We start from the raw sequence: 25,004 nt of genomic DNA on the forward strand, positions 1-25,004 counted from the left end.
AGCGTCTGCCTTCGGCTCAGGTCATGATCCCAGGTTCCTGGGATCGAGCCCCGTGTCGGGCTCCCTCCTCGGCGGGAAGCCTGCTTCTCCCTCTCCCACTCCCCCTGCTTGTGTTCCCTCTCTTGCTGTGTCTCTCTCTGTCAAATAAATAAATAAAATCTTTAAAAAAAAAAAAAAAGAAAAGAAATTGCTTTTAATACTTCACCATTGAATATGATGTGTGCTGTAAATGTTTGTAGATAATCCTTCAAGTTAAGGAAGTACCCCTTTCATTCTTATTTTGCTAAGAATTTTTTTTTTTAAGATTTTATTTATTTATTTGACAGAAACAGAGCGAGAGAGGGAACACAAGCAGGGGGAGTGGGAGAGGGAGAAGCAGGCTTCCCGTGGAGCAGGGAGCCTGATGCAGGGCTCGATCCCAGGACCCTGGGATCCTGACCAGAGCAGAAAGCAGACACTTAATGACTGAGCCACCCAAGTGCCCCTTTGCTAAGAATTTTTATCATGAATGGCATTGGCATTGAATTTTATCAGATGTATTATCCATTCACTGAAATAATTGTGTATGTGTACCTTTTTTTCTCCTTGAATCCCTTAATGTGGTAAATTATAGTAATAGATTTCATAATCTCAGACCAATCTTGAATTCTTGGATTAAACTTAATTTGATCATTCCCCCCCCCCCCCCATTGCTGGCATTATTTCCTTTAGAATTTTTGCATCTGTGGCTAGGAATGAAATTGGCCTGGAATTTCCCATTTAAGTGCTATTCTATTTGCTTTTGAATATATGAGACTGCTAAAATGAATAGTAGGTGTATTTCTTCTTTTTTCATTCTCTGAGCATTTGTGTAAAGCGGTAATTATTCATTCCTTAAGTCTTTGGTCACACTAGCCTGTGAAGCCATTTTGGGCCTGGGTTTTCTATGTGGGAAAAATCTAAAATGCTTATTGGTTCTTTAATAATTATGGAACAATTCAGATTTTTCTATTTCACCTGGAGTCAGTTATGTCAGTTATGGTTATTGATTCTTTTCTAAGAATATTGATATCACTTAATTTTTTACATTTGTTGGTATAAAGTTTATCTTTTTTTTTTTTTAGATTTCATTTATTTATTTGACAGAGAGCACAAGCAGGGGGAGTGGCAGGCAGAGGCAGAGGGACAGGGAGAAGCAGGCTCCTCGCTGAGCAGAGAGCCTGACAGGGGGCGCGGTCCTAGGACCCGGAAATCATGATCTAAGCTGAAGGCAAGAGGCTTAACCGACTGAGCCACCCAGGTGCCCCAAAGTTGTTTATTAGCTTGAATTATCCATGCTCTATCCATAGTTCTTTTCTTTTTTTAATATTTTATTTATTTATTTGAGAAACAGTGAGAACTAGAGAGAGAGAGCACACACACAGAGGGAGAAGGGGAGAGAGAAGCAGACTCCCTGCGGAGCAAGGAGCCTGATGCGGGACTTGATCCCAGAACGCTGGGATCGTGACTTGAGCCGAAGGTGGACATTTAACCGACTGAGTCACCCAGGCATCCTTTTGTTCTCATCTTTATATTGCCTTACTTTGTTTGGTTTTCTTCTTCTACTCACCCCACCCCCACTCCGCCATAATCTTTAGATAGTTGTAGAGTTTATTAATTTTTTAAGACCATACATTTCCTTCTGAGTCACTCTTTATGTCCTAAGATTTTAAGTTGAATATCTATTATTCAGTACTGTTCTTTTTTAGTCCCCACAATTTCTTTTTACCCAAATTTATTTAGAAATATATATATATATTTTTTTTTTAAAGATTTTATTTATTTATTTGAGACAGAGAGCGAGGAAGGTCAGAGGGAGAAGCAGACTCCCTGCCGAGCAGGGAGCCCGATGCGGGACTCGATCCTGGGACTCCAGGATCATGACCTGAGCTGAAGGCAGTCGCTTAACCAACTGAGCCACCCAGGCGCCCCTAGAAATATATTTTTAAATTTCCACGTGAATGGGTTTTAAAAACTTACTATTTTCTAATGTATTTCCATTATAATCAGAGATTGTGATTTATGTAACATTCTTTTACATTAGGTGAGACTTCTTATGGCCTATCACATTCTCAGTTATTATAAATGTATATCTGTGATTTAAAAGAATAGCACAGTAGTTTTTCTTTTTAAAGATTTTATTTTTAAGTAATCTCTACACCCAACATGGGGCTCGAACTCACAACCCCAAGATCAGGAGTCACACCGACTGAGCCAGCCAGGCACTCCTAACATGATAGTTATTGGATATAGGTTTATATACAAAGTCACTAGAGCAAATTAATTAATTAAGTTATTCAGATACTCTACATACTTACTGGCGTTTTTTTGTGGGGGAGGTCATTGTAATCTAACAGTCTCCCATTTTGATAGTAAAATTAGTCTTTTTCAGTTTTTATTTTATACTTTTTCAAGTTAATTTATTAGGTGTCTACAAGTTTTAAACTATCTTTATTCATATGTGACATTATTTAGTAATGCCCAAATACCTATTTCATCTAGTATCACTGAATCTTTGCCAACTTTATTTTTGTGTTTGCCTGGTTTTTAGCTTGGAAATTTTTGAGCCACACATAGAATGAAATCAGGTCTCCAACCTGAGAGGGTCTGAGCTTGTAAGGAATTCTGAGGGAATACGTTTTTTCTTTTTTTTCCACCTCAAGCTGAGGCTAACGCCAGGAAATAACCTTACTATCTTCTGTGGTCAAGATTTTGGTTTGTTTGTTTGATTTGTTGTTTTTTTTTAAACTTCATCCATTGTAGGTTTCACCCTGTTAAAGGGAAAAAAAAAAAACTATAACTGAATTGAACACTTGGGAAAACTTTATTTGTGGACATGTACACAGGGCTCAATCAAGGTTCCTTGAGGATTTGGGGGGGAAGGGTTCTTAAAAAGGATAAGAAAAAATAACATTAGATTCCTCACCAAATTATAGGGTTGTATTTTAGCTTGGTTGGCCACCTTCTTTGAATTGAGATTTTAATCACATAGATTATAATCAGATTAGCAGTAGCATATGCTGTGTGTTCAGGATTGTGTAGTTGTTTTTGGCAATCACTAGTAGACACAGATAATATGTAGATTCCGGAAGACCATGGTTATGGCTTGTAGAAATACTAGTTATGTACATGATCCAGGTCATTACTTGCAGAAATCTTTCTCAGCCTTTGCAAGGCAACAGCCTTTATTTACAGGGATTAAATGTCTAGAAAAATAAAACCAATGCTGACAAAAAGGAGATTAGTAGTTCAAGAGAATGGAGGACCAGGGAAAGGGGCAGGAAGGAGGAGGGATTAAAAAGAGGCACGGAGAAACTTTTGGGACTGATGATTATATTCATCATCCTGATTATGGTGATGAATTCACATTGTACACTTTAAAATGTGTGTATTTTTTCATGTCAGTACATAACAATGAAGTTTTCATAGACAAAAATTCCCTGTCCTGGAGCTTCCATTCTAGTGGAGCAAGGCAAACAATGGAGAATTCGGTGACTACTGCCTTAAAGCAATTTGGGGATAAGACATGAAGACCCACAAAATGTGGCATCTGAGAGGGGCTGGAAAAGAAGCCCCATGAAGACAGGGAGCTCATCTGTCTCATCATTACTCTGTCTCCGTTGCCCAGAACACTGCCCGGCACCTCATAGACACACAGTATATACTGGCTGAGTGAGTAAAGGTCAAAACAAAACAAAACACCTCTGGCTTTAGGTCACCAGGAATGGCACATACCCTCTGGGCAAATGCCTCCTTCCTGTGCCCCATTTTACCTTATGATTTGGGATTTATGGTTGTTTCTGGCTTCAGTCACATGTTACAAAAGCACATTTTTTAAAGTTTATCTGTCATCTTTTTGTGGTTCAGATGGATTTCTCAGAATAATTAGTCTATCCTCTTGCTGGAATTTTGTCAGTTCATATCTTTTTTTTTTTTTTTAAAGATTTTATTTATTTATTAGAGAGAGAGAGGCAGCGAGAGAGGGAACACAAGCAGGGGGAGTGGAAGAGGGAGAAGCAGGCTTCCTGCCGAGCAGGGAGCCCGATATGGGGCTCAATCCCAGGACCCCGGGATCATGACCTGAGCCGAAGGCAGACGCTTAAGGACTGGGCCACCCAGGCGCCCCTTATCAGTTCATATCTTGATTCAAAGATCTGAGCATTCATCAAATGTCTATTGGAATCCTATATATAGTGTGGCAGTTAAGACTGCAGCAGTCTGGGGATATAACGTCATAAAGGAAGTAGACAAGGGATTAGTCTGTAGGGACATAGGTAATAACCACACCCAAATGAATAAACTGGTGACTAATTTAATTACTTTAGGGAATAAGGTAATTTAGTTGATTCAGGATAATTCCACTTAAGATCCCAGGAAGGAAAAAGATAAATATATGGTTCTTACCAATTTTGGCCTGTTCCATTAAACCAAATTGAATCTCAATACAAAGCAAGGATATTTGCATTCAAATTTTAAAAATGCAGTAAGAGCTCGGTAATAACCAAAAGTCACGAAAGTCGGTCCAGCTGAATTCTTTGGTATAGAGAATAACCACGGAGTTAACATTGCAATGAGAGAAGTCATACCAGTGTCTGTGTCTCTATTACAGGATGATGTTTCAGTGGTTACAAGATTGTACTTAATTGTTTTCAGTGGTTACAGGATGTACTTTACTGTGTCTCTTCTCTGAAATCACAGTTTACATGCCAAGCACTATACTACCTTCTGGAATGATGAATCATCTTTACTCCAAGAGGTGCACCAGTGAATGTGACACGTAGTGAAATAAATAGAAGTATAATTATGATGATAGAAGCATGCGCAGGATGCAGACAGGGGGACCTTCCCACAGTTGGGAGGTCAGATGATTACAAATTATATTATCTCTTTAAAAAGTATCATTAGAAGTAATTCCTTTTATGCATTATTTCCTCCTTAATACAAAAGCAGTGCATGTTCTTTAGAATTACCTAGACAATCAAAAAAGACATGATAAAAAACACCTGAAATGGGACACTTGGGTGGCACAGTTAAGTGCCTGACTCTTGATTTCGGCTCAGGTCATGATATCAGGGGGCTCCATGCTCAGCTACAAGTCTGCTTAAGAGTCTCTCTCTCCCTCTCCCTCTGCCCCTCTCCCCACTCACTCCCCCCCCCCAAAAAAAAAAAAATCTTAAAAAAAAAAAAAAGTACCTGAAGCCAATTACTAGGACAGGTGTAGGCTAGAAATCTAAATTTTGGCTTGAGATCATTCACATTTTAAAAAAAGAGAGTGTGACTAAGAAACTAAGTTACCCCCCCCCCCAAAAAACACCAAAAAATACATAAACAGGTCTTAAATAAATTCCTAGTTTTTTTCTTGTTTTGTTTCAGTTCACTATTGTCTGTGCTGTTTCTCATCACAGAGTGTGAAAAGACAGGCCATCAGGAGTCATAGACATACTAATATTAACTCTATCCTCGTAACTCTTTGGTATTGTCCTTCTAAAATTTTCTTCAGGTTTACATCATATATTCTTTGTCTTAAAGGAGTCACGGACACGAACACAAATGGGAGATGTTCGTTCACAGAGAAGTAGTCTCCTACTGTTAGTTCTCTTTTCTTTTTATGTACTACCCAAATGAAAGTGTCGTCTCCCACCAAACATAATAGTCCCTAAAAATACAGTCATGTTAAACTTATAAAAATGTATCTATTCCAAGTAAGTACTTAAATGGAGTACATTTTATTATATTTAAATTATTCCTCCATAAGGTGTGTGAAGACATGCATCTATTTCAAGTGAGAAATCTGGACATGCTAGAGCCTGGGGCTAAGGAGAACCTCATGAAGGTTTTTGCAAAGATCAAAATCATTTCTTGTGATCTTCCTGGTGGCACTTAGAATGTTACAGGATGTGCTCTTTGATTATTCTTTTTTTTTTTTTTTTTTTTAAGATTTTATTTATTTATTTGACAGAGACAGCGAGAGAGGGAACACAAGCAGGGGGAGTGGGAGAGGGAGAAGCAGGCTTCCCGCCGAGCAGGGAGCCCGATGTAGGGCTCGATCCCAGGACCCCGGGACCATGACATGAGCTGAAGGCAGACGCTTAGCCAGACGCAGAGCCACCCAGGTGCCCCATCTTTGATTATTCTTAACAGCAACAGATGATAGTGTTCTCTCATGATATTCCACATTGTGTTAGGTCTTAGAACTACCTGACAATACTCTGCAATATGTAAATATATCTGTATACATACATAGCATGTAGACATGTGGGGATCATGCAACATTGTTGTAAATGTTTTTACAGTCTTACATATTTTTGCTTTATACACCACATCAGTAAGATCAAGGATATCAGGAAGAAAGTAGAACTGTTTCTAAATTTAAATCACCAAATCACTTTGATATTGTGAATCTGGATTGTCACATTAAAATGCTTCTGAGTTAGTGGTTTTTGTAAAAATGGATTTTGGTTTTTAATTAAAAGGCTGTCACATCTAAGGTAATGTGAGTTTAGTTTTACTATTTTCTGAAAAACTCTGGGAATATTAGATTTAACAATGCTTATTAGTCTCTTCAAACCGATCGGAAAGATTTTTTTTCTAATTTATTAGCATCCTCTGAAGGTAGGAAAATATTTCTCACAGTGAGACGTAAGGGCTTTCCTCACTTTCAGCTACACAGAGCACTTTCAGCTCCTATCCTGCAGCTTCAGCCATACGACACATGTAGACTCAGAAGTACACAAGCCCCCTGGTCTGTATGTCAAAAAGCTATTATTTCCATTGGACTCAAGACCTGTTAGTATACAAAAACTTACCAACAGGCAAACAAAGACTAACAACCTTTGCTGTTGTCTCTCACCCTATAGGGAATAGATCCCTGTAGAACCAATATATAATAGACCCTCAAATACCACTAAATTGTTAGACCGTAACACCAAACTCCATTTATTGCTGCTACTAATGGGAAATAACTTATAGCCCAAGTGCAAATCAGAGCCAAACTTGGCTTAGTATCAGAAACAAAATCATAGGGTTGGAAATAAGAGAAACAGAGTCAAAAAGACAAAGTTCTGTTGCCACTGGGGATTTACCGTGGGCGCCAAAAAATCATGTATATGGGCTTATGCAGTTCATGAATTGCATATTTCAGGCGTAACTGTTTAACTGGTTCTGGAAGGTGAGTCTACTTGAACAGACCTCCATAACTGACAAAATATAATTTAAGAAATAAAAATGTGACCTATAAAATTATGCAAAATGTACATTTATTTACTTAACTCATTAACGAGGGAACCAACAAGATGGTTAGCCTGGTTCAGAGAGAACTGGAGACAGTGAAGTATTTATTAATTGTTCAAAGAAAGAATGCAGGGGTGCCTGGGTGGCTTAGTCGGTTAGACATCCGCCTTCAGCTCAGGTCATGATCCCAGAGTCCTCGGATCAAGCCCCACATAGGGGGCTCCCTGCTCAGCGGGGAGCCTGCTTCTCCCTCCCCCTGCCTGCCCTTCCCTTCCTTGTGCGCTCTCCCTCTTGTGTCAAAGAAAGAGAGAGCGAGAGAGAGAGAGAAAGAAAGAAAGAATACATAAGTTAGATTCAAATTTAGATACAAAACTGGTTAACGTCTTACAGGGAAATAAAACCATAACCTTTGGAGTTATCCTTTCTACAGGACTAAAATAATTTGCATCTCTACCAGACAAAATTAATATGCACTGCTATTGGACAAGAACCTTTTCCATCATTGTCATTTTTCTGGAAGGTAATATGTTAGAAGACCTAATTGGCATGACTGACAACCAGTTATTTACTCATTCAGCATATAGTTAAGGGAGGCCTGCTTCGTACCGGACACTGTTCTCGGAGTGAGGATACGACACTATTGTTCTCTGCCCTCATGGAGATTACATTCACCTGGCCTCCTTGTATGTACCTTGCTCCATCCAGCCTTCATTGCCACAGAGAGAGCCAGGTCCTGCCTATAACCTTCCCTCATGTACAGTAGAAAGATGCCCCAGGTATATGGCAACCCACATTCAAACTTTAGGGTCACCAAGACATGCTTATTCTATATTCTTTTCCACAGTGTTGGAGAATTTAATTTTAATAAATCAGTGGTATAGAGAGTTTCCTCTGAAATATGTTTTTAAAACACCTTCAAAGAGAATTCTCTCTCTTAATATTAAAAGCTGGCTGTCCTTGTTCCAACTATTAATTTTGACCTAGAATGATGTGGTTCTGAGGAAAAGGTTTACTGAAAGGAATCCATTTGTCTTTTTTACTCTTCATTTAACTCACTTCTAAGGTTTTCCAAGGAAGAATAAAGATACAGCATGATCGCATTTCTGTATTCTTTTGTTGCTTAATAGGCATTTTGTATTTGGCATCTTCTCTTTCTTCATCACTCCTGCATTTTACTGATTTTTGAATTTTCTACATATAGATGAAGTGCTGCTTTGGTTAGACATTATCTTAAATTTGGGTGTGTGTTTTTGTTTATGGATCGCAGAGAGTGTTTTCTGCTTTGGAGGAATTTATTACATGCCTGCTTTCTGTAATGGACCAGTCATTGTCCATTTACTGGGGTGTATCCTGCCATTAGTGGTTTTGTCATGTAAATCATAATTGAATGTACTCTACTGAAACCCTGTAGCAAAACAAAATCTTAATCCAGTTATTTTGGTATCTGTGGAGTGCTTGCGTATATCAGCTCCTATTCTTTTTAGCAGCTTGGACCTCCATAAACTTTAGCATGTTTTATTTTTCCCAGCGTTCAAGAAAATGTCTGCATTCTGTGAAGGTAATCTGATCATTGAGTTTTGTTTTGCTTTAATTAAGTCCAAACCAAATATTTATGTGCTGTATCATGTGGTGTGTAAATTTAAAGAATACTTAACACCGAAATACAAAAAGTATTCATCATAAAGATTTCTTTCTTTTTTAAAACATTAAAATGTGTGTTGACTGTAAATTACAGATGAATATTTTTTCAGTTAGAAAACCTTGGCATTTCATTTCAGCTATTTTTTAAAGAATGAAATCTGTACCTTCTACAATTTGATGAACAGTTTAAATAAATGTAAAATTAATACAGTGGATTTTGAAATGTTTTTCATTTGGATTTTTTGGTTGGTAACTGTAAATAAAATATACATAATTGGCTTTCTCACTGGGGAAAGGAATGCATTTTTCTGGGTAGGTCAACAGTCTTAAATGCTGTGCTTTTGAATTCCTGTTTTCTGTAGTGGTGTGCTTACATCACAGTCACTTACATAATAACATAAATATAAGAAAACAAATTGTTTTACAGCCCTTGTTATATGACTGAAGTTGGATTCAGTCAAAATATTTCCAGATTATTTTTTTAGCCTGTTTGTCATTGAGGAAGAGGATTGTGCAAAGGCAATTAACCTTCTCTCAAATTTTGCATTTTCAGAGACAAGGAACAGCTCCACCTCCAGTGAAACTGCCACCTCCTTATAAAGCTCCGTCTGAGGACAGTGACGAAAATGAAGAAGAATATGCATTTACCAACAGTGAGTTCCTTTTCATTTTTTGAAGTGAATGCAGAGTTCATTAAATTGTGCTTTCAGGAGTATTGTCAATTATCAAATGCAGTGCTGTGGGTTCTTGGAAAAATGTGCATAAGCATATCATGCTGAAAAGGAAAATGTTATATCTCCTTTTATGACTTTATTTTCCTAAACTTTCCTCCTTAACACTAATATAGTATTGGAGTGAATATCAAAGGCAGTGGGTTATACACTATTTTATCTACATTTCCTCCTAGTCTTAATATTTGGATGTGAATGTGAAAATGCTAAGAAGTCCTTTAACTCTCAGTTTGACCCACAGTAATCTGAGTTGGATGTGGATGTCAGCTCTTGATTACTTGCTCTATTCAAACCAATGGTGATGTTGCTAATACAAAATTAGAAAAGACCCGAGTCATATTTTCTCCTTTACAGTTCCTTTCATGATTTTCTTTGCATTAACTGTATCAAATATACATTCATACATATATTTAATGGAGGCTTTATTTAAAAGAATTTGCATCTCTTTTATGCATGTAAAGTATATATAGTTAGATCCGATTGCTGTTGTACATGGAATTTTTTGGGGGAGGATGAAAAATACCCTAAAATTAGATTGTGGTGATAGTGAATATAGTAAAACCCCCAGGATTATATATTTAAATGGGTGGATTTTATGGTTTGTGAAATATGTAAATGTTCTTTTAAAAATAATCTTGTTCCTTCCACAATTTAGAAAAAGAGTTTGATATAGATATCGAAGGAGTTAAAATTATGACCTTCAGCATGCCCTCTTCTATAAAAATCATGGTTCTTCCTTCAGAGGTGTGTGGTAAAGATTAAAACAAGGTGATAATGCCTTTAGCCTGCTATATAGTAAAATTTCAGCAAGTATTATAGCTCTTACTAATAATTATTATGTTGATTTTTATAACTTGATACTTTTCTAAATACAGTAGTATGTATATAAATTTGAATATAAATAGATAATGTTTATAATTATTTAGTTGGCTTTATAAAAAATTGATTTGCACTTTGATTTTTTTTTTTTTTTAAAGATTTTATTTATTTATTTAACAGAGAGAGACAGAGTGAGAGAAGGAACATAAGCAGGGGGAGCGGGAGAGGGAGAAGCAGTTTTCCCGCTGAGCAGGGAACCCGATGCGGGGCTCGATCCCAGGACCCTGAAATCATGACCTGAGCCGAAGGCAGACGCTTAACGACTGAGCCACCCCGGCGCCCTGCACTTTGATTTTATACAGCCCTTTCTGGTGCATTATTTCTTCATTAATTCAACAGATCTCTGTTGAAAGCCGACTGCTTTTTACCAACAGTGTTAAGTAAATCTGTTATGAAAGAAATAAAACATAGCTCCTTTTTTCTTGTTGGGGTCACTAACCCAGAAGGGAGCAAAATTTGATCAATGTGCTGTAGTGCCTTGTTTCTCCACCTCTTTTGGAGAGTTACACATGATGGAGATGATTGATAGGTGTGTGCGCACATGTAACACAAGCCCTTGTTCTGATACAGGTATGAGGACAGCTGCAGCTGAGTGGAGATATCTCATTGGTTATTCATAATTTCTGGGATGCTAGAATGCCCATATTTGCATAGTTGTTAGGAAATCTGGCTTAGGCATGTGACTAAGACTATGTTCTAATCCTAGTTCTATTTAGTTGTGAATTCATGGACAAGTTAACCCCTTCATGGCTCGCACTTGCTCATCTGTAATAGGGGAAGGGAAGTCTTGTAATAATCTTCCTCACAGGGTTGTTAGAATCTGAGGAGAAAAGGATTTGAAGAGTTTGGTATAAGGATTGTGATATCTAGTAAGCACTCTGGTATCGATGTGCCGGGCCTTTATGTATTATTAACCCAATCGATATACTAACCTGTGAGATCTCTAATTATACAAATAAACTGAGGCTCAGAAAAATTAAGGAATATGTTCAAAGTTACATAGCCAGTAAGTAGTAGAAATGTGATTTAAACCCAGACTCTCTGACTCCAGAGCCTGTACTCTTCTTCTATACTTCCCGTTAACTTAAGTCTCATTTACTATGGCAGAAGTAGGTACAAAGTGCTTGGGGTTATCTAGTGAATATCACTTTGAGGCCTTAAGATAGAAGAGCAGCACCCTCCCCCAAGTTCCAGTCATGTACATGTGTGTTCACACATGTGCACAAACAAATTCACAGCATTAGTGGGGTTCAGGAAGGCACCGATTTGCACTGCATGCAGAAAAAGACTTCTAATTCCTAAATCATCTTATAGCCATAACATTTCACAGATTCTCCAGCAAATATATTTGGGCTGTGAATATGACTTCCCATTTGTTTTGCTCTCTAATTTTTTCCTTCTCAGCATACTTTTCCCTTCCCGTTGAATTCACTGTTCATCTTTCTGCAGAAGAGTTTGAACTGTATGGGGTGTTAGATAGTTCACATTTAAAATGTAGGTGAGCCTAAAGCTTCTAGCTTTCTTATATTTCTTTGTGAAATGGATCCCATGGCTTTTTAATCTCATGAAATGACTACTCTGTTCCTCCATCTAAAACTAAGAGTAGATTGGTTCACTGTCTTACCAGATTCTTATTGTCCCAAACTAAGTATGGTCCAGGACTGTGAAGTGGATGGCTGGAATCCAAGCCTTAGGACCACCAGGAAGTGGTGATTGCATTAGAGAGATCACAGACATGAGACACATAGGATTTTAAAGGATAGTTAAAATCTGGGGCACCTGGATGGCTCAGTCAGTTAAGTGTCTGCCTTCGGCTCAGGTCGTGATCCTGGGGTCCTGGGATTGAGACCTGCATTGGGCTCCCTGCTCAGTGGGGAGCCTGCTTCTCCTTCTGCCTCTCTCTTTCTGTCTCTCATGAATAAATGAATAAAATCTTTAAAAAATAATTTAACTTAGGTGAGCTTTGCTAAGTTACTTAGTCATAAACTTCATCCTGCCATAAAATGTTTATTGAGTGGATATTATAGGTGGGCAGACATTGTTCTAGGTATTAGGAACATAGCGGGGAATAAGATCTCTCTTCCTATTAGCTTATATTCTAGTGGGAGAGAAAGATTATAAACAATAAGATAGTTAAAATATTGATAAATAGTCTAAATAAAATAATCAACATAGTGTGAGAATAAATGCTTTGGAGGAGTCAACATTAAGTAGAATGGGAAAGAAAGGCCAAGATAAGACCAAAGTGACAAGATGGAATCAAAGAGCTGGCTTATATAGTCCTATAGATCAGATTTTTTTTTTTTTTTCAGATTGTGATCCATAGTAACCTATATTTTACTTAACAGTCAAGTATAGGGGCATCTGGGTAGCTCAGTCATCAAGCGTCTGCCTTCGGCTCAGGTTATGATCCCAGGGTCCTGGGATCGACCCCGCATTGGGCTCCCTGCTCAGCAGGAAGCCTGCTTCTCCCTCTCCCACTCCCCCTGCTTGTGTTCCCTCTCTCGCTCTCTCTCTCTCTCTCTGTCAAATAAATAAATAAAATCTTTACAATCAAGTATAGATGTGTACACACACACTTAGTGCATTTATAACTGAAACAAAGGTTTCACAAAATATTACTTACTTTTATAACATATGAAAAACTTTATTTTTTTTATTCTGTTTCATTTTTTAAAATGCTGTTTGCAGCTCAGTTTATTTCTTGACTACCAAGTCGCAACCTGCAATATGAAAAACACTAATCTATAGCTCTGGTTTCCAAACTTCAGAGTGCATCAAAGGAACCTACAGAGCTTGTAAAAGCACTAGTTGCTGGGCCCACTCTCAATTTCTGATTCTTCTCATCTAGGAGGACCCAATAATTTCCTTTTCTTTTTTTTTTTTTTTTTTTTTTTAAGACTTTATTTATTTATTTGACAGAGAGAGACACAGCGAGAGAGGGAGCACAAGCAGGGGGAGTGGGAGAGGGAGAAGCAGGCTCCCCGAGGAGCAGGGAGCCCGATGCGGGACTCGATCCCAGGACCCTGGGATCATGACCTGAGCTGAAGGCAGTCGCCTAACCAACTGAGCCACCCAGGCACCCAATAATTTCCTTTTCTAATAATTTCCCAGCTGATGCCGATACTTCTCATCCAGGGACCATATTCAGAAAACCAAGCTGGCATTTAATGGGAGCTGGTGAGTTTGCTTAGGGGTGATGTGTAGACAGCGACAGAAAGCAAACCCAGCATGGGCCTCGTGAACCAGCAGAGGAGCGTCCTAGCATAAGAACATTTCCGGGAGATTGTAGAGTCAGGCTGTTTAAGAGAAGAACGTGTTGCAAGAAGGGTTTTGTCACTGAACGTTCAGTGGCCAGATGTGGAATGATACTGAGAGGTTGAGGTCAGAATCATGGAAGCAAACACTGAACTAGTAACATAAAACCGATAAGAAGAAAAAGAATACTTGATAAAAATAACGATTGTGGAGATTGTTATGAGAATTAAATGTTGGGGTGCCTGGGTGTCTCAGTCTGTTAGGCATCTACTTCAGCTCGGGTCGTGGTCCCAGGGTCCTGGGATGGAGTCCCACATCCGGCTCCCTATTCAGCAGGGCATCTGCTTCTCCCTCTCCCTCTGCCCCTCCCCACTCCCCCCTTGCCCTTGCTCTCTCTCGTGCACTCTCTTTCAAATAAATAATCTTTTAAAAAAGAGAATTAAATGTTACAACTCATATAGAAAGTTTGGTACATGATAGGTATTTACGTCATAGATCGCTTATCTTGCATAGTTGGACATAATTCATGACATTCTGGTGTCTAATTATAGGAAGTTTATCTGTCAATTGAATGAAAAATGCTTAAATTTTAATAATTATGAAACAAGAATTAAGAAACAATATCTACATAAATTTTTAGCTGTCGAAAAACTGCCATTATAGGTCCTGCAGGATTTGTCAAAGGGAGGTTACCAATGGTACAGAACTTCCCAGACTTAACTTTATGGTAATAGTCTTTAATACCTAAATTTAAAGGTCTTGTCAAAGGTTCAGGGTCACTGACGGCATGAAGTATCACTCAGTTCACTATCACATGGTGACTTTAAAATCTTCATTTTTAGCCATAACTTCTCTCTGATATCCTGACCTGTTTTCAGTTGGCTGTTGGGGTGCCTGGGTGGTGCAGTTGGTTAAGTGTCAACTCTTGATTTCAGCTCAGGTTATGATCTCAGGGTGAGATTGAGCCCTGTGTCCTGGCCCTGAGCTCATTGGGGAGTCTGCTTCCCCTCTCCCTCTCCCTCGGACCCTCACCATACTCTCTGAAATAAATAAATCTTAAAAAAGAGGGGGTGCAGTTAAGCTGCTGCCTTCGGCTCAGGTCATGATCCTGGGACCCTGGGATCGAGCCCTGTGTCAGGCTCCCTGCTCCGTGGGGCGTCTGCTTCTCCTCTCCCCAGCTCGTGCTCGGTCTCTCTCTCTCTCTCAAATAAACAAAACCTTTAAAAAAAAAAAAAAAAAGATACCATGTCTTTTTTCCACTAGCACTTTAAATCTTTTGCAAAAAACAAAACGTGTTTTTTCCTGAAGGCTGACCTTTTCCTTATATTCTTAATTTTTCATAAAGTCCTTATCCCAGACTAAAACTTCACATATGTTTATTATCTCTCTTCCTAGATTAATCTTCGCAATCTCTCCCACACTGGTAGCTTCCTTTGCATTTTTATTGCCACAGTTTCAGTAACTATATAGTTGTAATCACAATTTACTGAGTACCTACTATGTGTCCTACATTTTCCCCAAGTCTTTAAATGCTTTCTCATTTGATTTACAAAAGAGTCTTTGAAAGGAGATCTTACCTTTTCTGCTGATTTCAGCTTAATCTCACCTTCTTCGGAAAACCTTCCCTCACTCCTTTTCTAATAAATATTCTTGTATGGTTTTTTTTTATATCACTTAACAAAATGTGATTATTTATGTGATTATTAGTTTAATATCTGTCTTTCCCTTCACGTTCCATGAGTTTAGTAATCCTCTTTGTTTTGGCCTGGCATATTACAGAAATCCAGTATTTGGGACAAATTACTGATGGAGGGTATGTGACTTGCATAGTGATGGCGGGAGTGTGATGAAAATCCACGTGTGCTCGTGGGGCTTCAGATAGACCCTTTCTACTGAGCTGTACCATCCATCTAGTTTCAGAGCCTTCTGTCCAGAACAGCTTGCCTTCTCTCTCCCAATATATCACCCCTCACCTTATATAAAAGTATCGATCCCCAGGGAGAGAAGCCACTCTCTCTAAAAAGTCCTGCTTTGTTCACTTTTGGTCCCAGACAGTAAATGCTTTTGCTTCACCCCGTCTTTCAAACCTGTTGGTATTCATTCTTTCAACTACATTTTTAAACATCAGGGAGCAGAAGGTTTTGGAATGACTTTTTGTAACCTCTAAGAGAGTGATCATAAAGAAGCAGTGAGAATCCTACAATAGACATGTCTCTTGATGCATATTAGGTTCTGGAAACTCAGAATATAATTGACTTCTTTGACACTTAGCTTTTAAGTGGTATAGCAAAGATGTGAATGAACCACAGGCTGAAGGCCTCTTAAAGCCTTTTTTTTAATACTTTAATTTTAGAATGGCGTACTCTCCTTTGGTGTTTTGTTTTTCCACCTTAATTTTTTTTTTCTCTCAAAAAGGACCTGGTTTAATTATTCACCCTTTTGCTCAGATGCCTTCCACACCCCACCAAATTTTATGTCATACATAATATTTGGTAAAAAGTATATATTTAAGCTCTGAAGCATAATAAAATTATCCTGTGAATTGCACCATACAAATAAAAATTAGATCACTAACACCTTGCATCTTCGTGTTTTTTATTTTATTTCATTTTTCAAAGATTGGATATTAGCTAAGACTCCCTGAAATGTGATATATTAGCAAATTATTCAGAGTCACAATATTTCTAAGTTTAGAGGCGTTGCTTTTTTAGAAAATTACAGTTTTATTGAGATACAATCCACATTACTATATAATTCATCTACTTAAAGTAAGCAGCTCAGTGGCTTTTATTTACAGAATTGTTCAACCATCACTACTATCAATTTTAGAACAGTTAGAACATTTTCATCACCCCCCCCCAAAAAAAGTCCTACTCATTAGCAGTCAGTCCACTTCACCATATTTATTCAGAAATTCTTTATAGTCATACTAAAATATACATACATACATATTCTAATTTTTAAAAAGACTTAATAGATAATTCACATGTATTTCCATGGAGTGGGGTGGGGAACCCACCCCACACCCCTCTTCTTCTTACCATAAATAGAATCTGCGTCTAAATTTGGAAGAAGACAAGGATGCTTGCTAGCTCTACTCTCCTCAAGAATCTAGCAGTGCATTGAGCTCACCTCCTCTGCCCCTCTCCAAAAAGAAAAAAATTAGAGAACGATTATTCACAGATGGTGGTGTAGTCAATCTCAAAAATTCAAACCCCCCCCCAAAATTTGGCAATATTAAGTAAGGCTATATATGAATTGCACACATAAAAATATTGTCTAATCTGTATTATTACTGTAATAGTGATAACGGGCAAACTAGAAAATACCTAGGAATAATACAATTAGAAATATAAAACTCATGGCAGTAATCCATAATAACTTTTTGACATTTACTCTTTGACAACTGTGATGAAAGCTCTAAACCTATCCCCCCCCCCCCGAAAAATGTATATAGATACACAAAACCATTGTTACCCGTGCATGCACCCTCACACACATGTACACTCACACCCACTCACCTACACACACACACCTCATTTTAAATAGGTATCGTTTTGCCTATTTAGTGGAAGTCCTGAAGTTCATTTAAGAATTCATGGACCAGGGGCACCTGGGTGGCTCAGATGGTTAGGCATCTGCCTTTGGCTCAGGTCATGATCCCAGGGTCCTGGGATCGAGCCCTGCGTCGGGCTCCCTGCTTGGCAGGGAGCCTGCTTCTCCCTCTCCCTCTACAGTTCCCCCTGCTTGTGCTCTCGCTCTCTCTGTCTAAATTAAAATAATCTTTAAAAAAAAATAAAAATTCATGGACCATAAGTTGACAACCGCTATAGCTTATTTTTAAAGAAAACTGTGGAACTTTATTAAAGAAGATTCGGGGGAGAAATATAGACATGTTATTTTCCTGATTGGAAGAGTAAGTATATTAAAGATTTCAATTATTTTTAAATTAGTCTGTAAGTTTAAGATAATTTGAGTCCAAATCCTAAATATATATAGCCTGTGATTGAAAATTGATTTGGAAATGAAATGCTAGACAGTTTTGAAAATTCTCTCCTCGTATTTGAATATATTCTAAACTGGTGGTTTTCAAACTGAACCTGGAGCTTATAGAAACGAGTGGGAATGTTTTGGTTATCTCAATCAGCTTTTCTCAACCTTGGCACTATTGCAATTTTGACCAGATAATTCTTTGTTGGGTGGAGGAAGGCGGCTGTTCCTTTCATTGTAGAATGTTGGACAGATCCCTGGGCTCTATCCACTAGATGCCATTAACACACTCTCTCCCACCCCAGTTGTGATGATCTCCATACATTGCCAGGCGTCCCCTGGTCTAAATGGTTGGAGGATTCTGCTGTCATTTATTAGTTGTGTTGCCAAGATCACTGTATTACATGGAACAGTCCCATACAATGAAGAGTTACCCTGCCCAGAGTACCAATAGCCCTTCTGATTAGAAACAGTGTTTCCAACTGCAGTAATTAGGGGCGCCTGGGTGGCTCAGTCAGTTAAGCAGCTGCCTTTGGTTCAGGTCATGTTCCTGAGGTCCTAGAATGGAGCCCTGCATCAGGCTCCCTGCTCAGTAAGGACCCTGTTTCTCCCTCTCTCTCTCACTCTCTCTCCCCCTGCTTGTTCTGTTTCTCTCCCTCTCCAATAAGTAAATAAATAAAATCTTAAAAAAAAAAAACTGCAGTTATTAAATCCATTTAGTATTTGCAAATAAAAATGGTCTAGAAATAAACCCAGGTGTTAAGAATTTAGAACATAAAAATCTTTTTTGAAATAGCAGAAATAGGATTATTCAATAAATGATGAGATATATGTAATAATTAGGGGGAAAATGTAGAGATCTCCATTTCTCATCAAAATTAAAAATTAATTTTGAATATTGTTTGCTTCTAAAAACTGAAACCATACAAATACTATAAAAAGTCTATAAAGATTTTTAAAAATGTAATCTTGGCACAAAGAAAGGCCTTTCATATTATTATACTTACACTATAAAGGAAAATAATTATAAGTTTACTTACATAAAAATTGAAAACAGTTATAACAATAAATATATCTTTAAACAGTATCATTACCAATAAATATTCAAAATGTTCTTAGGTATTGTCCCACAAAATTTATATCCTGATGTAGAAATAATTTATCCGTGTATAAAAAATAGAGTATGAAAGTGGGGGATAATAAAAAAATATGTATACATAAACATACAAGTCAGAAGAAAAAGACATGTACATCAATAGAAAAACAAGCGAAGATCAGACAGTATGTAACAAAAGAAATAGATTTGGGCAACAAATACAAAAAGTCTTTTCCACCTCACTAATAATGAGAGATATGTAAGTTAATCATTTTTTTGCCTACCACATTACTTAGGATTTTAAAAATTAATATTGCTCATTTTTGGAGAGGTTGTAGGAAATAGGCGTACTTACATACTGTTGGCAGGAATATGAATTCATGCACCTCTTTTTGGAGACCCATTTGGCAGCATGTATAAAAAATTTAAATGTGCATGTTCTTTGACTGAATAATTCAACTTCCAGTGAAATAGCCTAGGGAATATTCATTGCCCATGTGAATATATGTGTATGTATATGTGTATATACCTACAAAAATGTGTTCTGCTTTTTTCACTAACAGCAATTATAGCAGTATATATTATATGTAAATAATACATAATAACACCTTGATTAAGTCACCTAGTAGCCATCTGACTTGAAACAGGCTGCATCCTTTTCATTTGGAGTCCTCATTTGTAAGATGGAGATACTAAATAGTACTGCTTTCACTGAGTTGCTATGAGAGCCTAGAAGAGATAATGTATATAAAATCCTTGTATAGGAAGTGACACGTGCGAAGTATTCCAGAAATGTTAGCTACTACTCTTCGGTCTCATCAATAGTAATACAACATTCTTCAGTGTTTGCTGAATATTGTCACTACAGAATGAAATTTCTGCAGGCCCTCAAGTGGCTTAGTCCGTTCAGCGTCCGACTCTTGATCTCAGGGTCATGAGTTCAAGCCCCATGCTGGGCTCCACACTGGGCATGGAGCCTACTTAAAAAAAAGAGTGAAATTTCTGGCATATGTATATATTGAAATTTTAGTAAAACTTACTATAGCTTAAGTTTTTACATGTTTACACGTGTTTTAAGTTTAACATTATTGGGTAGGATCAGTACTTCATTAATAACTCTGTACAGCTAGGCTGCTCCCTGATCACCATTTTGTGCTATGAAACCACTATGCTCCCACTTCCAGTTGGGATCACTGGACGAGAAAGGCATTTTGGAATACTTCCTTTTTCTGGAGTATTTTTCTCTTTCTTTTCTTTATATTTTCTTTGGACCAAAGGTGGAATTATCATAGAAGCATTGGTATATGATTTTGTGATTATTTTCTTCCAATGGAATTTTACCATTGCAGGGTTGATGTTTTACTTCATTCCTCCCGATGTAGGAAAAATACACAGGAGAATTTTTTGAGAAAAATTCATGGTCCAAATGGAATTTAAAAATTAAAAATATAGGGCGCCTGGGTGGCTCAGTTGGTTAAGTGACTGCCTTCAGCTCAGGTCATGATCCTGGAGTCCCAGGATCGAGTCCCGCATCGCGCTCCCTGCTCCGCGGGGAGTCTGCTTCTCCCTCTGACCCTCCTCCCTCTCATGCTCTCTGTCTCTCATTCTCTCTCTCTCAAATAAATAAATAAAATCTTTAAAAAAAAATAAAAATAAATAAAAAAATAAAAATTAAAAATATAGCTTTTAAAGATTACTTTAATATGAGTGCTAGTTTGCCAAACAGCCCTACAAAGTTTATGACATGACTTAATCTCCCTTATTCTGCCTTGTAGTATTTAAATATTTATGAATTTGTTGATTCACAAAGGTCACGATGTTCTTTAGAGAGTTAATTCTCTTAAAATTCACATTAACTGTTAATATATTTTCCTACTTAACCTTTTAAAAAATTTTTTAATTTTTCATACAAAATGGTAGCAGCTTTCACCCTCATCTTTAGTTATTTATAGTATGTTACTCTTACAGTAATGAGCATGTGTACTTCAATTAACTGAAAGGATTTCAACATATGAAGCACATAAAGAAATTTTTCACTCTAAGTTACATCAAGAATTCTAACCTAGGCATTAACAGTACATCAAAACATCAACCTTGTTTGAGTTATTGCCATTAATACACAGTTACTTTCTTTTGTTAATCCATGCTGTCCCAGGATTACTGATCTTGCATGGATGCAGAAGGACCTGAATGATGTCCGAGTATCTTTCAGATCTTTTAGCCTTCCAGAAGCCAGCGCTGAATAGCAGAGTTTAGTCAGATTTTATAGCCAAAGCTGAATTTTATAGAATCCTTAGTATTTTTTAATTGATAAAAGTACAAAAGCACGTACACCAACTACTTTGAGAGGGGAGTTTTGAGGAAAATCTTCTACTTTCAAATTTATTTAATCCACTTAAATTTTGTATAACACAATATGGAAGAAAAAAAGCATCTTGTCTTACAGTTCAATAAGAAAACAACCCCATTTTTTGAAAAGAGACAAAACTGAACATTTCACTGAAGAAGATATATAAATGCCTAATAAGCACATAAAAATGCTCAACATTATTATTAGGGAAATGCAAATTAAAACCACTATACATTCACAAGAATTATTTTATTTTTAAAGATTTTATTTATTTGTCAAAGAGAGAGAGAGCACAGGCAGAGGGAACAGCAGAGGGAGAGTGAGAAGCAGGCTCCCTACTGAGCAAGGAGCCCGAAGCAGGACTCAATCCCAGGACCCTGAGATCATGACCTGAGCCAGAGACAGACACTTAAACCGACTGAGCCACCCACGTGTCCCTCACAAGAATGATTTTAATAAAAAAGATGGGCACTACAGCCAGAACCCTCACACACTTCTGCTGGGAATGTAAAATGGTACAACCATTTTGGAAAACAGTTGGGTCATTTCTTAAAAAGTTAAACATGGGGTGCCTGGGTGGCTCGGTTGGTTAAGCATCCGACTCTTGATTTCAGCTTAGGTCATGATCTCAGGGCCGTAAGATTGAGCCCCACAACGGGCTCCAGGCTGGGCGTGGAGCCTGCTTAAGATTCTCTCTCTCCCTCTCCCCTGCTCCACTCCCCCCACAGCGCATGTGTGCACGCATGCATGCTCATGCGCTTGCTCTCTCAAAAAAAAAAAAAAAAAGATGTAAGTTTACCACATAATCTAACAATTCTACTTCTAGGTATGTATCTAAGAGAAATGAAAACCTATGTCCACACAAAGATTCCTACATGAATGTTCATTGCAGCATCATTCATAATAGTTCAAAACAGGATTAGCCAAATGTCCATCAGCTGGTAGATAAACATAACGTATATCCATTCAGTGGAATACTACTTAGCAATAAAAAAGCAAAATACTTATATATGCCATGATGCTAAGTAAAGGCAGCCCAGTGCAAAAGACTAGCTACTATATGATTCCACTTATATAGGATATACATAAAAAACAGGTCATTGGTTGCTTAGATTTGGAGTTGGGATTGGGTTTGATGGAATGTTCTGAGGTGGTGGAAATGCTCGAAAGCTGGATTGTGGTGATAGTTGCACACATCTGTAAGCAAACTGAAAATCATTGAAATAATATGCTTGCAGCAGGTGAATTTAATGTGAATTATATTAAATAAAGCCTGTTAAAATTATTTTGAAGTTAGCCATAATTTTAAATTGAAGAATCACATTTGTAGGTGAAGGAGGTTAAAAATTTAAAAGCACAAACTTCCAGCTATAAAATCTTGAGGATGTAATGTACAGCATGGGGACTATTGCTAATAGTATTATACTGTATATTTGAAAGTTGCTAAGAGTAGAGCTTAAGATTTTTCATCACAATTTTGCAACAATGTATGGTGATAGATGTTAACTAGACTTACTGTGGTGATCATTTTGCAATATATACAAATAGCAATCATCATGCTGTACACCTAAAACTAATATAATGTTATATATCAATTATATCTAAATAAAAATTTCTTTAAAGAATCACATTTGTAAAGGATAGTTAAAACTTATTATAAAAAGGTCTGTGTTAAAGGAAGAAGGCAATCCAATAGCACATTACTTTGAAGAAGGGACTAATAGTATCTTATTATCTTCCTTGATAGTGCTGGGATTTGAGAACCTTAAAACTGCTCTGGTCTGAGTAATTTTACAAGAATCCTAAGACAACCCCCACCCCCAAAAGTGATTAATTTGCCCAAAGTCACAGAATTAGTTACTTTGAGGTCAAGAATGGAGTCTCAGTCTCCTTTGATGTTTGGGGCCGTATTTAAGCTTTCCCTTCCTGTGCCATCCTGTGTGGGCCAAGTCAATTTTTAACATGAAGCGGAGTCATGATCAACAAAGATTTATTGAGCAACTAGTAGTTTTTTTGGTTTAAATTTTTGGTTTTTTGTATCATTGTGGTCTCTAGTTGATCTCTACCTTGCCAACAGATGTCACTACAATCAACAGCAATTATTATCAAGGATTTAAGGAATGTTAAGAATGCTCACCTCAAATAAGCAAACAGCATTCATTAGTGGCTTCTAGCAATATTTCTATGTTCATTTTACTAGATATATGGATTTATTTGCTCTGTCCTTTTTTTCGTTTCTTGTTTTTGACAGTGCAAAATAGGAAAGATTAAGAAATAAAGGCTAAGTTTTAATTTTTTAGTTTTATGTAAATTCTTTTTCTCATTTCCTATATTTAATCATCCTTTTCTGAACGCTTTATCTTTATAATTAAGTAAATTAAGTAGAATTCTTATTCTGGTCCTATAATTGGAGATTGGTGAATGTTGCTTTCTACTTTAGTTGATTTTTTTTATGCTGGAAACTCCCAAAGTTCCAGCCTTTGATAGAATTTGGATGTATTTATTGTAACTATAAATAAAAAATTGTATTGTTTAAAATCTTTTGAGAACCCTTTAAATTATATTCAGGTGTTCTTGACTTTAATATTACTCATCCGTATGACAGGTGATCAGGCAGATGACTTTGTATTCTACATTTTACAAAGGTTGGCGAACACTGTAGTAATTGATAGATAATGAAGTAATTGCAATTGGTTACGATTCTGTTCTGGTGTGCTGGGGGTGGGAAGCAGAAAGGGATGCAATGAGGCATTTAAAAAAAAGTTTAAGAACCCACAACCATTTTTCTAGTGATTTCTCTGAAGTTTAATTTTTTTTTTTCATATTTTCCCCCCCCCCCCCCAAAAAAAAGCTAACTTGAAGACTTGACTGCTTAAACCGGATCTTTACTGCACATTTAAAATGCTGAGACACAAATGAATCTCGCTAGGGAGACCGCATGTTCAGTGCAGTTCACCAGTTTCTTTGTTATAAAAATGAGTCAATGATGTGAGCAATAAGGAGACAGTAAGTTGACAACTGTTTCATTCACTTCCCAGAGGCTAACATCCACCCGTTTCCTTTTTATCTGCATTCGAAAGATGCAGCTAATGCCTTGAACTATTTCTCAGCAGGGAAACTGGGTCATTAAAATGATATTAATTGAAGCTGGCCACAAAATAAAGGGTTGTGTTGGTATTGCCTCCTGCTCTGGAATAGAGCGATCATCCCGATGTGAGCAGGGTAACGGAGTGCCACAGTCCGCAGTGTGAAGCATCCGAGGGTCAGATGTTGCAAACCAGGGATTTTTGCTTCTCCCGGCGTACTTTTCCCAGGCAGCTTTTACCTACTGACAGACGGGACTGTTAGCCTGAGTGGTAGCTTGAAATTAGCTTAATTGATTGCTTCTCATGATAGAAATAGACTGACAACTTGCCCTTAAGGAGAATAAAATCCGAGGGGGAGAAAAAAAAGAAATAGGCCCAAGGTCGACAGGAGAGAGAGGACAGAGTCTGGTGAGGATTTGAGCTGCTTCCAGCACTGAATTTTTATCGGGAATGCAGATACCCTGAAGGGAACACTGGTACAGCAATGGTCCAAGGGGGTTTCCCAGGTAAGCTATCTGTGCCTCTGTGATCTGTGGCTCTTTTGGAATGCAGTCTGAAGCCGTTTTAAGTGTGGGTGCAGAATGTTGTTGTGAAGGTTTGAACAATTGTAAGCTAAGGCATTTCTCTTTAGTGAAAGAGTCAGGGGACATATGCATGTGCCAGGCAATTGTGCGTTAGGAACAAACCTTTAAAAATTTCCTTTCATGTGTACTGTAGCTGGAATT

General features: G+C 37.6%; 1 protein-coding gene across 1 annotated transcript in view; it reads left to right on the top strand.

Moving 5' to 3' along the window:
- PATJ (PATJ crumbs cell polarity complex component) overlaps positions 1 to 25,004 on the top strand; it is a 350,706-nt gene that overhangs the window by 151,223 nt on the left and 174,479 nt on the right. Inside the window, exon 27 of the mRNA XM_044914529.1 lies at positions 9,443 to 9,542. Within this exon, the coding sequence (XP_044770464.1) occupies positions 9,443 to 9,542 (100 nt within the window). The remainder of the gene's footprint in view (positions 1 to 9,442; positions 9,543 to 25,004) is intronic.

Source organism: Neomonachus schauinslandi, chromosome 4, assembly GCF_002201575.2.
Source record: "Neomonachus schauinslandi chromosome 4, ASM220157v2, whole genome shotgun sequence".
Classification (NCBI taxonomy): domain Eukaryota; kingdom Metazoa; phylum Chordata; class Mammalia; order Carnivora; family Phocidae; genus Neomonachus; species Neomonachus schauinslandi.